Below are 13,591 nucleotides of genomic sequence, written 5' to 3' on the forward strand. Positions count from 1 at the left end.
TGGAACACAGACATGTTTCCCTTGCGTTTTCCTTTCTGAGGCAATCAGGTGAGAGTCTGGCCAAGCAGGACTTAAGTCCCTTTCGTTGGCAAGGGAAGAGCTTGAAATGTCTTTAGGAGATTGTCAGGGCAGAAGCACCAGCTATCATTTGTGTATAAGGGAGAACAAGGGCATTTTTTTTTCATAAATGGCATTAGTGACAAAAGCAGAAATTCTTCCTCTTCCTCCTCCTCTCTCCACAATAAAAAGAGCAGAGGTAGAAAATACCCCCTTTTAGTGCAAAACACTTCATAAGCATGATTGCACTTATTTTAAAAAGTCCTGTTGAGTGATCCTTTAATAAACGAAATATTCAGGATCCATTAGTTCATGTTTATCCAGTTGGCCTGTGTGCCAGAGCTTAATTCTTCTCTTGTTTACACAGGCTTGCATCTGGAGCCAACCTCTTTGGGAGTCTCCTCGCCTTCTTGTTTTGTTTCAGCCAGACCTGGGCACACATCTGGATTCCAAGACCTTGAGCGGGGGTAGGGGACTAATGTTGGGTGATGTTGGGGTGGTGCAGACTTGACCCCAACTAGATGTGGACATTTTTGGTCATGGGACTTTTATTTGGAGTTTACCTGAGGAGAGGTCTTTCAGTGGCTATTAAGCATGATAGCTAAATGGAGACACCATGTTCAGCAGTAGTGTGCTTGCTGAATGCCAGTTGCTGGAGGGCAGCAGCAGGAAAAAGCTATTGCCTTAAGGCCCTGGTTATGAGCTTTCTGAAGCTGTATGGTTGGCCAACAAAGGAAATAGGAAGCTGGGCTAGAGGGTTCCCTGGTCTTACGCAGCAGGACAATTCTTAAGTTTGTAAGAGTTCAGAATAAGCCTCCTGTTGTGTCAGAGAAGAGTTATCTGTAACTATCTGGGTTGTCGGTCTCCAACTCCAGTCAGTCCCAGACAGCATGGCCAATGTTTTTGGATGATAGATTCCAGAAACATCTGGAAGACCATACGGGTCCCCCACCCCTGTTCTGAAACTTTTCAAAAACCTACATGTGGGCTGTTGTGGATGTTGGGTGGATTCTAGAAAGGAAGAATTGTAAGAATTTTATGATGTCATGTTAGAAATCACATGTTTATTGGTTGGGGGAATGGTGGATGAGATTGAATTAAAGTCTTAGTTATTACAGCTTGGGAGGAGCAGGTAGAAACTTGAGACTCTGAAGGGTGTGATCAAAAGGCCTTTTCCCACAAAAAGTGAGCCCTGATTGTGTTTTAAGTTGCCACTCAGCTGATCGCCTGTAAGAATCATCTTCCAGTTGACCAGCCAGGAAAGCTTTACAAACAACTTTTTGTTTGGAGGTCACAAATAGGTGTGGGTGTGGGCAAGGTAGTGAAACTCAGGTGGGCATGTTTGCAATGCTGGCATAATGGATGGGAGGAGTAGCCTTGTTACAGGGCTGGTTTTTGCTAGAAAGGGGAGAATACTCATCCTCTGAAAATTAAAGAGTTATAGCACGACATTGCTGTGAGGTGAAGGTTAGTTTTGCTGCTATCCACCTCTTTTCAGTTCTTGGCTGTTTGAAACCATACACTGGGGATGCATGTAACTTTGGGGATTTTTTTTTTTTTTTAAAAACAAGGTCAAAAACAGTGCTCATGGCAAAGGAGAATTCACTGTGTCTGTCACAAACAAAGTTGCCTGTAACATCACTGAATTCCATTCAAATCTGCTACCTGGTGGGCAAAGTGTGTGTGTTTAGGGAGGGGTGTGTGTCATAATATCACATTTTCCAAAGTGCAAAGTTTGCACTGTGGGGTCTCAGAGGATGTGTCCCTGCAGAAGGGTGCAACCACAGCCAAACACCCAGAGGTCTGTGCACAGCAGACGAGAAACAGGCGCCAATTTACCATGTAGCAAATTAGATCCTGCAGGGGGAAAGCCCGGAAGCGATGTTAATGGGAATAACTCCCCAATTCAAGATGTTTAGGACCCAGGCTTTAACTTGAGCAGGCTGACAGCTTGGTTCAACTTTCGTCCTGGGTTGTTGTGTTGTCGTTTTTTTAAGTCTAGTTTCTTTTTCTGCCTCTTCTCTGTCTTCCTGTCCTGGACTCTGCAGGAGTCAATGCTTTAGCACCAAGAGCAATACAGGCAGCCCCTGGGAAGCAACCCTGATAGGCTCAGGAAGAGAGAGAGTGAGAGAGCACGTGTGCGAGTGTTCCTGATTGTTTCCCTTTCATCCCCCCCCCCTTGTTGAAACACGGCTGGCTGGCTGTCTCTGAGCTGTGGCTTCCTTTCTCCCAGCGCATCCTCCTTCCTCAGAGGCAAACAGGCAGGGATTGAGCCGGCTGCCTCCTTTGCTCTCTTTCACCTGCCCTCCAGCAGTAGGAGGGGAGTCCGGGCGAGCGGAGGGGGGTGGGTGGGGGGCGTGGCCACAGGCAAAAGGCTCGCCTGCCAATCACCTTCACTTCTGACACCAGGCCGCTCCCCCTTCCCACTCTCCGCCACTGAACTGAGCTGGTGCCCAAGTGGATTCCCAGGGAGGACCGTCAGCAGCAATGACATCAGTATTTTGAACCAACTTGTTATTCGGGGAGCAATCAGTTGCAATTAGGTATTAATTAAGTATTATGAAAGTTGATTATTTAAGTGAATACGGCTTTCGTCTCTCCGACTATGGTAAGTACGGCACAGTTGTGCTTTTCCCAGTATGTTCATTTTAAAATCTGTCTCCCCCCCCCCCCTTTTAATTTCTCCCTCTCCTACTTTGTGCCAAAAAAGGGGAAAAGTCTAGGGGAGGAGGCAACCTTTGACCTTTTCATTTCTCATTGTCTTCCTCTCCCCCCTTTCCTTTCTTTCTTTTTAACTGTGAGTGGCTCTTCCGATCGTGCTCGGTTGTCTATAAATAGTTTCTCTTTTAGTTTAATAAACTAGCAAGCACAGCTGATCGGTTTCATGTTTCACTCTCGACTTCAAGGTTGTTGGGTATTTTTTTAAAAAATATATATGTAAACCTCTGACTCCCCACTCCTGCTCCCTTCTTTTTAAGAAAACTTTTTCCCCCTTGTGCTTCTAGTGGGGATTCAAAGTTGAAAATGTCTGTTGTTGGGGGGCAGGCAGGCGGCGGGCGGCAGGGGGATGAAGGGCTGTTTGACAAGAGTGATGGGCGGCTTGTCACTCGGAGGAGTCAAAAGAGACCGAGGCCGTTTGTGTTGTTAAATTGTTCCATATGTTAACTTTCTAAAGGTTTTTAAAAGATCTGCTGAGAGATGTCATGGATGAGACTTTTTTCTTTTCTCATTTGGCTCTAGGGGTTGGGGGTGGGCTGCTGTCAGGTGCAAAGGTACAAATATTGTTTCACTTTTCTTTTGGTTCTTTACGGAAGTTGCTCCCTTTCTCCTCCTCCTCTTCTCTACCCCCCCACCTTGGGTTATTCTTTTTAGAGAGGGTAAAAAGAAAGTTTTGCGCCTAGGAGGGTCTCTCTCCTCTCTCTCTCTCTGAGATCTGGGATCTGTTTGGATTTTGCTATTGAGAGCCTGGTGTTGTGTGAGGCCCCAAGGCATTGGGGGGGGGGGAGAAAAGCATACCAAAACGAAAAGAGGAGGAAGTTTACATGGATTTTATTATGACTGTACATTTCTTTTCCTCTCCAAATATTATTCTTCTCCCTCTCCTCTTAATTAATTTTTTTTCTCTTTCTTTAAGCTTCCCCCCCACACACATACACTTCATCCTGTCCGTAAAAGGTTGCCTGTCAGGTTCCCGGTGTGCTGTCTAAATGAAAAGGAATTTTAATTTATTTGGGACAAGCTGGTGACGGATGAGGAGGCTGCTTATTACATTTAATGAGCTTTTCTCTCTCTCTCTCTCTCTCTCTCTCACACACACACACACACACACACACACACACACACACACACACACACACACTCTTTACTCGCACCTTGCCTGAGTTGTTTTCATCCTTTCCATGTGAGATTTATAGGGGGCATCCCATGTGTTCTCCAGCTCCCCCCCCCATACACACTTTTGTTTCTGGGACACATAATGGACACACCAGGATAGGGTTGCACAGGCCACGACAGAGCCGGGGGGAGGGGGGAGAAGTTTGCTGCCATTTGAGGTTCCCACGGCCCCGTCTGGGGTGGAGTTTATGGCGAATGGGGTGGTGGTGCAGGGGCATCCATGGCCTTACATCAGTGGTTTGAATCTGAAGGAATGATTTAGGCCTGAGACGTCACAGCCCACTAATGCCCCAAAGTGTGGTTTTCGTGTTCTCCTGAGGCTTGCTCATGTTTGGAGACTTTTCTGAAACTCAGAATGTGTTTTGGGATTGCTTTTCACAGCCCCTTTTCTGGAATAGGCAAACAAACAGGAATCACCTAGCAGGGCGGACTGTCCCAAACTATTTTGCCTGAGACTGGATTTGTGCCACATAATGCAGAAATGGCACTCTTTTTCATTTTGCATAAATGAACCTCCTCCTTTTGTCTGGTCTGCTGTCCCTAACTCTGACACTTCACACTTGGTGGCCTGTGTAGGGGTCTGGGAGTGTTCACAATCTTACCCCTTTTTAACCTCCCGTGTGAGTGCGAATTGGAGGCTAAATGATGTTAAGGAGTAACTAATCTGCATTAAGCATGGTCTCAGTTTTATTATCGCAATGGAACCCCCCCACCCACCCACAGAGTTAAAAACTAAGAACAGCAGTTATCCACGCACCAAACCACCCTGCGCTCAGTGAACCAACATGGTTGAGACCATTACTGCAATATTTATTTCATAAGGCATAAGATTGTAATAAAATGGTTGATGATTGACTGGCCTCAACTTTGCACCTGTTATTTTTGGTTTAAAATAGTGTGTGTGTGTGTGTGTGTGTGTGTGTCTTTATGTTTTTAAAAGCAAACTTATTTAATTATTAGTTTATTATACCAGGAATTAAAAGCATCAGGAAGGGTTTAATGTGCATTGTTTTGAAACGTTTGGTTCTGGAACGATCCAGTCTTGGGCGTGTTTTTGTTCTTTATTAGGTCAAGGGCTTTAATGCGTAGGCTTGATACGTTCCTGTTAAGGATGTGGCTGAGAGTCCCCCCCCCTTTCCTTTTGTTATTGTTGTTATTTTTTGCTTTTGATGTTTTTCGTAGGGAGTTGGACATCTTCATTTTAAGGGGAGAAAACTGACTTCCTCCTTTGGCCCTAGTTTCAAGGTATTACAGGAGAAAAATAATGATCAAGGGTTGGAATGATGTTGTGTTATGTTTTGCAACCTTCTTCCAAGGCCTCTTCAATTCCCCCACTTTGGGAAGTCAGCACCCCCTGCTGGCAGGAGCTATCGTCTTTCGCCCAACAAACTCTCCTTGGTGGAATAAGGTCAGAAGGACTCCCTCTTGGTCTGTTGCTGTGGCAGTCGCCCTTGGCACCCGACAACAAACTCAGAAGGAAGTGCCTTATCCTGAGTCAGACCAGTGGACATCTAGCTGAGGATTTCCTACACTGACTGGCAGCAGCTCTCTGGGGTTTCAGGCAGGGGTCTTTCCCAGCGTTACCCGGAGATGCCGGGGATTGAACCAGGGACCTTCTGCGAGCAAAGCAGGTGCTCTGCCTTTGAGCAATGGCCCTTCTCTTAAACATGAGAACATGTCTTATCCTAAGCCTGACCATTGGTCCATGTAGCTCCATATTGTCTGCACTTGACAGGCAGCGGCTCTCCAGGATTTCACACAGAGTTCTCTCCCAGCCCTACCCGCAGACGTCAGGGACTGAACCGGGGACCTTCTGCATGCAAAGCAAGTGCTCTACCACTGAGCCATGGCCAGCTGAGCTCCTTGACGGTGGTGGCTCCTCCATCACGTGAGCTGCAGCACATGTGCGCGTCCCCCTTCCACACACTAGAGGCATAGATCTTCGGTACTTGTGCAAGGAATTCTAGGATGTGGGCTAAACCTTGCAAATTAGGATCTGGGGAATTGTGTTTCGATCAGCATTTGCAGTGCACATGGGTGAACCTGCCTGTTGTGTTCTGAGGTCAACGGCTTTGCTCCATCTGCACCCCTCTCTCTCTTTGGGGACCTGCTGATCTCCTTGAATCATTGTGACACAAGGTCTCTCACTACCCTTTTAGCTGTACCTCTTAGCTTAGGTGCCAGGCAGGAGAGTCACAATTGGGAGGACTGTTGGTCTTGCAGCATGCTGATCTGCACTTTGGGCATTGCTTAATTTTTGCACATACCGGTCAGAGGTTTGGGTACTTCAGTAGAGGTAACTGAGGTTCTTCTGTGCCATTTCACACTCTTTTTATGAACATTCCCCTACTTTTTCCTCTGCAAGGAAGATCATTTTCTGTCATATTTATTGTTTGCATTTTCTGCTATAGCGGATTTATATTTCACCTGATTGGGACCAGTCCAGCTTAGCTTCAACAAGGCTGCCGCATCATGCGCCTCCAAGACCATGCCCCAGAATCCTCTGGTGGCCTGGGCCTCTTTCTTGTAACGCTTACATCAATATACAGCAGACAGAGATGTGTAGTTTTCAAACAAAATCGCCACCGTTTCCTGGCGTGTGGGTGCATGCTTGCGTTTTTCCCTACAATCGTGTCACTTTTGTGCAGAATTCATCTTGCATTCAAAAGCAGGACAAACTTCTAGGCCCTAGTAGTGATGCTGTCAATATCTATGGACAATTTTTGTGGGTATTTCAAAAGCCGCAGGTGAGCCAGTATAAAGTTTCCATTGGCCATGGGGTGGGGCTTCAATGCCTCACTTAAATGATACAAATTAAGCACATTTATTTAATTTATACAAGCTGCAGAGTTCATTCTTTTGGATATAGAATTCAGCTTTGGTGGGTTGTTCCCCTCTGCCCCCCCCCAGCAATTCCCTCTCTGCCCACATGGAGAGAATTCAACTCATTTTGAGGGGCTGTTCTTTGGAAATGATCCCCCCCCCCGGAATTGGTTCACAATTGATGGCCATCTCTCTTGCTTATATTTGGGCCTTGGTGGTGTATTGCTTGATGCTGAAAGAAACATGACTGGTTGCCTATGGAGAGTGAGAGTCTCCTGTAGGAGACTAACCAAGCAGTGTTGTGCTTATATTATGATACGCCAGTCACTCTCGTGATGGAATGACTGTGGTATCCAGTGCACTGTCTGCCTGGAAGGTGGGGAGGCAGAGGAAAATGCAGAACTAGGAAATGCAAAATCAGTGGGGAAATGACACAGGATCGTGCTGGCGATGACATCCCCATAAGGAGGGAGCCAGTGAATTCATATCAGTGAGGGCACCCCTCCCCGAGCACAGCCACTGCATCACATCATGCAAGGCGACCCCATAGCACCCCATGCAGGTGGCACTGCCCCCAGTGCTCCTGTTCCTCCCGGTTTCCAGGTACTGCTACAGGGAGGGGGGGTGTCCCGCTGTTAGAGGGCAAGAGTGGTAGAGCAGAGGTGGGGAGGGCAGAATGCAGACCTCTGTCTGGTCCTCAGGAGTCTTCTCTGGGCCCGCCCCTTTCCTCTAGGCCACACCCATCGCTGCCCCTGGTCTGTATGCTCCAAGAGTGCTTTTGCCTAGCTGAAATGTGACCTTGAACTGATGTGTGTGTGTGTGTGTGCGTAGAAAGCCTATGACTTTTGTGTGCCTCGAATATGTCATTGATTAATGATTGTTTATTCATTTATATAGCACGTAATGCCAAAATAGGCTTCTGTTGCCCCACCCACTTCGGTCTTTGGCCCCACTCACAACCAGCCTGCAAAGTTCCTCAATGGGGAATGCGGCCCTCGAGCCGGAAAAGAGTTCCCCATCCCTGTGTTAGACCAATTCAGTTCAGACAAGACACAATATGTGACCAAAGGGGAGAGCGGTGGAGCAGTTGTACTTTATATCACAGCCGCCCACTTCCCTTGCTTACCAGCACTGTCCTGGCCCGCCTTGTTGTTGAAGGGGGATTTGTTTGTTGGGTGCTGGGTGTCTGAAGCGCTGAACTGTCTGTTGGGTTTCTAAGTGAAGAACTGTTAGGAGGATTCGCTCATTCCCATGTCTGCCCTGAGGCCAGGCTGTTTTGCGCAAAGTGCCCCCTTTGTGTGAAAAGGGCACTTTCTCCAGAGTTACCTTCTTATGAGGTCTAAGTGTGCATGGCATGAGGGTAGAGAGCAAGTGAGCCATGCTGTGTCTTGAACTGGAACCATATACGATCCAGCGTGATGGTAGCAACAGCCAGAAATGTGGAGGGCTTTAAGAGAGGATTAGACAAATTCCTGGAGGAGAAGAAGGCTATCAATGGCTGCTAGCCACAATGGCTATGCCCGACCTCCACTTTCAGAGTCAGGGTGTCCCTGAATGCCAGTTGCTGGGAATCACAAGTGGGGGAGGATATGGGGGCAACAGCTGTGAGGACAGGATGCTGGACTAGATGGTCCTTTGGCCTGATCCAGCCACAGGGCTCTCCTTACGGTCTTACGTTTAACCCCAGCCAGCTTGGCTAATTGTCAGGGGTGTAGTTATGGCCACCAGCGTGGATGGCTTTAAAAGAGGTTTGGAGAAATTCATGAAGGGCAAGTCTATGTTCTACCTCCACTGTCGGAGGCAGGATGCTTCTGCGTACCATTTGCTGGGGATCACAGGTGGGGAGAGTTGTGTTGCATTCAGGCCTTGCTTGCGGGGCTTCCCAGAGGCATCTCGCTGCCCACTGAGAGAACTGGACGTTGGACTAGATGGGCCCTTGGCTTGATGTCTCTTCTGATGTTCTTATGATATGCTCCTTCCCGACGCAGCCCACTTCCTACCTATGACTCTGCCCAATTTTGTCTGTTCCATCAGCGTACCTCTGCAGCTATTTTTTGGGATGGGTGGGGGATGTTATTCCATCAATGTAGCTGCCATTGCTGCGGCATAGCCTGCTGGGATAGCATGGCTTCTGACAGATCATAACACCCCTCCACTGGGAGATTTCAAGGATACGATTGTGCCGTAACAGCACAATCCTATGCCTATTTATTCCAGAGTAAGTCCCGTTGTGTTAATGGGCCTTACTCCCAAGGAAGTATGCATATAGTTGTAGCCTAACTCTGCTTTGAACTCAGCTGGATTTACTTCTGAGTAAACACATAAGAGGTTTGGGCTGAGTGCAGGGAAGCTTTTGTATAAATTATGAGCCTTGTGGAGAGGTGTGTATGGTCTGGTATTTATATTATTATTATTTTGAAAGGCTGGAATACGAAATCCAAAGTTATGAGTTTAATGCTGTTCTCTTCCACCACTTAAAAAGAGAATTTCCATAGCACAGAGGTCAGAGGGTGTTCTGGGACTGTCAGTAAGCAGTAAGCTGGCTCCAGGTCATAAGCAGGGAGGCATATATTGCATTTACTTTTATAACTTGTGTTCTCATTCTCTCCCTTAAATTCCCCCCCCCCCGGAATGATTTATTGTTTATATCCATTCTCTCCTCATCCACCTTTTTGGGATGAGTGCATTACAACATGATGGAATCTGCGTGTGTGTGTGTGTGTTGAGGACTAGAGAGAGGGCTTTTTCAGTTGTGGCTCCCACCCTATGGAACTCCCTCCCAAATGATCTCCGCCATGCCCCTTCCATGATGAGTTTCCGCCAGGCCTTGAAGACCTGGCTCTTCAGGCAGGCTTTTGGGGTTGGCTAGATTTTATCTTCATTGTTTTTAGATTTTTAATGTCTAGGTATTGTATGCCTATTTTGTACGTCGCCCAGAGTGGCTGGACAGCCAGCCAGATGGGCGACTAATAAATTCAATGACTAACTAACTAAATAAATAACTAAATAACTAACTAAATAAATAAGAAACACTGCTCAAAAATGAAGCCCTACTTCTCCCAAACTGCCCAGATTGTGTTGAAGCTGAAGCTCAGACTTCGTTGAGCTGTTAAGGAATGGAAATGCCGCTACTGGGAACTTAAAATGATTCTCTTCATGCCCTTGCTGATTGAGCTTGATGCACAATTGGTGCACCTTAAGAGGGCATTCTCCTTTGGTTTGAAGCAGGTGTGGGGAACCTTTGGCCCTCCAGATGTTGCTGAACCACAACCCATCAGCCCCGGCAATCATGGCCAATGGTCAGGGAGGATGGGAGTTGTCGCTCAGCAACATCTGGAGGGCCAAAGTTTCCCCACTCCTGGTTTGAAGGGATTGTGATGGGACATGGTTGAGGACATTGCCCCTTAGGTGTGATATTATGTAGGGTCTCTGTTTGGTGTCAGTGCATCCTGAGTGGTTGTTTCATTTTGACTTTAGAGGTCTTTTTAAAAAAATATCAGGCAGGGAGGCATCATCCCCGCCCCCCCACTCTTTTTAACTACCTTACCGCTGTCTGAATATGTAGCACGAATGACCTTACTAGAACATAATAAGCTCATCCAGGGAAGCGAATAGACTTTAATTTCCAGACTGGCAAGACAGAGTCCACCTTCACACAATTTTCTATGTCTTTATTAAGCATTTATATACCGCTAGAGTGACCTCAGTTTGCAGGATGAGGTGGACCTCTGGCTGACTCAGTCAGGGCCCTTTTTTCCTCTTTATGATTCAGAGATCCTTTCTGGTCCAGGGCAATAGGAAGGCAGCCTCAGCTGAAAGATGAGCAAGGGTGACATTTCCAAGTGGATTTCTGAAGCTAAGAGGAACTCCTCTTTCCAAGAGTAGCCTCCCGTCACAGGTTCTTGCCTGGGAGATCCAGACGACCAGTATTTTCAGAGGGGAGTGACACTCTCTTTCTGAGTGTTCCTCCTCCAAAGTGGCCAGAAAGTTGACTGTTGCTTTTTAAAACCAGAAGTGTTTTTATTGCTTTTGTTTGCAGCGCTGGGCTCCTACTGGGAGGAAGGGTGGGATATAAATTTAATAAATAAATAAAATAGAAGAGAAAGAAAGCCAGCCAGTCAGCATTGGGCTTTGGGAATAAAGGGAGAGAATGTGGAGAGGTACTTTTCACCTTCCTTCCAACCCCTTCTTGTTCCCCCTGAGAGCACTGGTCCCCTTGACTCATGCTCTCCCCTTTTAATAAAGCAGGGCCTAATCAATGTTCAGTTCTGGGAATCCCAAGTTTGAATCATACCAATCCTGGCATTCTTCAGTGGGAAATGGGAGCAGAGGGGGAAGGACGGTCCTGTCATCTTGAGGCACCAGACAGGTTGGCAGCTCCCAAGGGGTGACATCATCAAAGCAGCCTGCCGATCAGGATGTGGTCAGGGAGGCATCCACGCTTTCTCATTTCCACGTTGGGTACCCTCAAGTCTGTGTGTTGAGGAGGAGGGATGGGGGTAATGAATGTGGTTTTTATCCAGTGAGAGCCCACAGGTCGCTATCCTGTTTGGCCGCACACGCCCGCGCCCCCCCCCCCCATGCACACCCCTCCGGTTCACTGCGGACCGGATCAATTTGGACGTCTTCAGCAATAAAAAATGCCAATGTCGTCCTAATTCACCAGGCCCCGAGATGACAGCAAATTTACATTTTTTAATTAAACCAGCAGCCAGTTTTTATGAGAGGGGGCTGGGTTATGCAAATCAAATGGTTGTGTACGAAAGATTAGGAGAGTTTGGGAATAAATTCCACAAATGCTAATAAAAGAGAGAGTGAGAGAGAGAGAGGGAAAGAATGAGAAGAAGAAAGAGGGGACATTGTTCCATTAGCCCCTTTTAGACTGATTTCCCTTGAGAGAAGTAATGGGGGTGGGGGCAGGGGGAGGGGGAGGGAGGGAAGGAGCTTTCAAAGACAGGTAACATTAATTTTTAGGATTGAAGACTTCCTGGGATGGAGACCCTTCCCTGAGGAGTGTGGCAGCTGGGCAGCAAAGGAGGGAAAGTTATTAGCCGTTGGGTTTGCACCAGTGACCCATCGAGGCTGCCTCATATGCCCACATCCTGGATACACCCCTGCACGGCAGGCTTGAAAGCAAGGAGGTGGGCACCGCACGTGGAGATGTTGGGTCATTCTGCACGCAGTGCCAGATCCTGGACTAACAGCAGCAGTGGTGTGAACCCCCCTCCCAGGGCATGTGGGGGGACTCTTTGTGGAGCAGCGAAGGGGTGCTTCAAGTAACCAGGTGTGATCTGGGTTATCAGAAGCTGTGGCTGCACAGGTGGTATTGAGTGGCTTGTATGGAACTCTGTTGGCATAACGGGGAGCTGCATAGAGCTTAGAGAGAAACCAGCAGCCTCATGGAGCTTCAGGAAGAGCACTTTGCTTTTACAGTTGCCGCGTTTGCAGTGCGTAGTCGCAGAATTGCAGAACATGCTGTCTTTTTGTGGCTGCTGCTGTTCAACAGTGCTTACGTCGCACACAGCGTGCTTGGCAGGGTAGGCCACTGTGGTTCCCACTTTACAGTTAGGGAACTGTGGCTGGTTCCCCACCACCCCAAGACTTCATAACAGAGACTGGATTTTGGTAGCTCCAGACCAATAAGGAATCGTTCAGGGTCAGGTCTGGCTTAATCCAGAAAGCTTCTGCATAGCTCCCAGCCAGCTAGAAAACTGGGACATGAGCCAACCAGGGCTAAGAATTCCATGAAGGAATACAATCTGGTAAGGAGGTACTACCTTCCCAGGCCTCCTAGGTTGCTGGGGAAGCCGAGGCTTTAGTCCCTGGCCACGCCCAGCTGGATTCCAGTGACGTGGGCTGCCGGCACCTGACACTTTGCACACCACAGTGCAAATGACGCGTTGTGATGAATAACAGTCATAAAGGAGACAGTTGTGGTTGTTGTTGTTGATTTCAAATTGCCCCGTTTGGAAGGTCCTTGCTTTGCAATGGTCCTGAAGGTTTCAAAGCTTCCTAGAGGCGTTGCTGCTGCTGGGTTAGCGTTTCAGCAGGATTTGGGAATTGGCCTGGAATGGGCACCCCGGCACCCTGAGCCAACCGGAGCCTGTGTCAGCTGTTGAGAGTGAGTGAGCGAGCGAGAATTCCCAAGGCTGGGAAGGAGTTTGAGTTTCCAATCCCGAGGCGGTTTCATGCTCAGGATAAAAGCCAAAAGAGCTGTTGCAGGCGTGAGGGCGGAGGGAAGGAGCTTTGGGAGCTCAGACGCAGCGCGGGGAATGTGATTGGATGCCAGGGCACCCCAGACTCAGCTCCCCCTCGGGGTTCTGTGCCACAGAGGAGGGGCTTGGCCACATGCTCCCCCTTTCTGTGTGTGTGCGGGTGAGGAGTGATGATTCATGCCAATGAATGTGCTTTCCTTCGAGTGATTGTCAAGGCAAGCAGACTCTTGTCTTAATGTTCCCACTTGCTAGCATTTCCCGGAGAAGAATGGAGGGCGCACATTTTCATCCCAGCGGTCTTGGGCATGCAGGGCGCCTCTTGCACACACGTGCCCGTGCGCAACAGTAGGGCAAAACAGTAAAGTGCCCACGCATGTGTGCGGTATGTGCACACACTCCCCTGCACCTTTGTATCACTGCACACCATGCTCAAAATGTTAATCGTAGCCTTGTTCAAAATGGATGATCTTAGGGGGCCCTCACCCCCTGTAAGTTAGGGGTGTGCGTGAGAAGAAGCCTGAGCACTACTGTGGCTCCCCTCACGATTTTCTAGCTGCTGTTCATGCTGGCCAAGCCCCACCCCAAAAGAGAGAGGAGCTTCC

At 48.1% G+C, this 13,591-nt stretch overlaps 1 protein-coding gene across 7 annotated transcripts in view; it reads left to right on the forward strand.

Annotated features, from left to right (window-relative positions):
• CASZ1 (castor zinc finger 1) overlaps positions 1–13,591 on the forward strand; it is a 416,252-nt gene that overhangs the window by 281,411 nt on the left and 121,250 nt on the right. For 3 of the 7 annotated variants that reach the window (XM_061602123.1, XM_061602127.1, XM_061602130.1), the window contains exon 1: positions 2,490–2,665. The exons of the other annotated variants lie outside the window; for them this stretch is intronic. In XM_061602123.1, coding sequence (XP_061458107.1) covers positions 2,617–2,665 — 49 coding nt within the window. In that variant the 5' untranslated portion in view covers positions 2,490–2,616. Of the gene's footprint in view, positions 1–2,489; positions 2,666–13,591 lie in introns of those variants that run through there. 7 annotated transcript variants of the gene reach the window in all.

Source organism: Rhineura floridana, chromosome 18 (assembly GCF_030035675.1).
Source record: "Rhineura floridana isolate rRhiFlo1 chromosome 18, rRhiFlo1.hap2, whole genome shotgun sequence".
Lineage (NCBI taxonomy): Eukaryota > Metazoa > Chordata > Lepidosauria > Squamata > Rhineuridae > Rhineura > Rhineura floridana.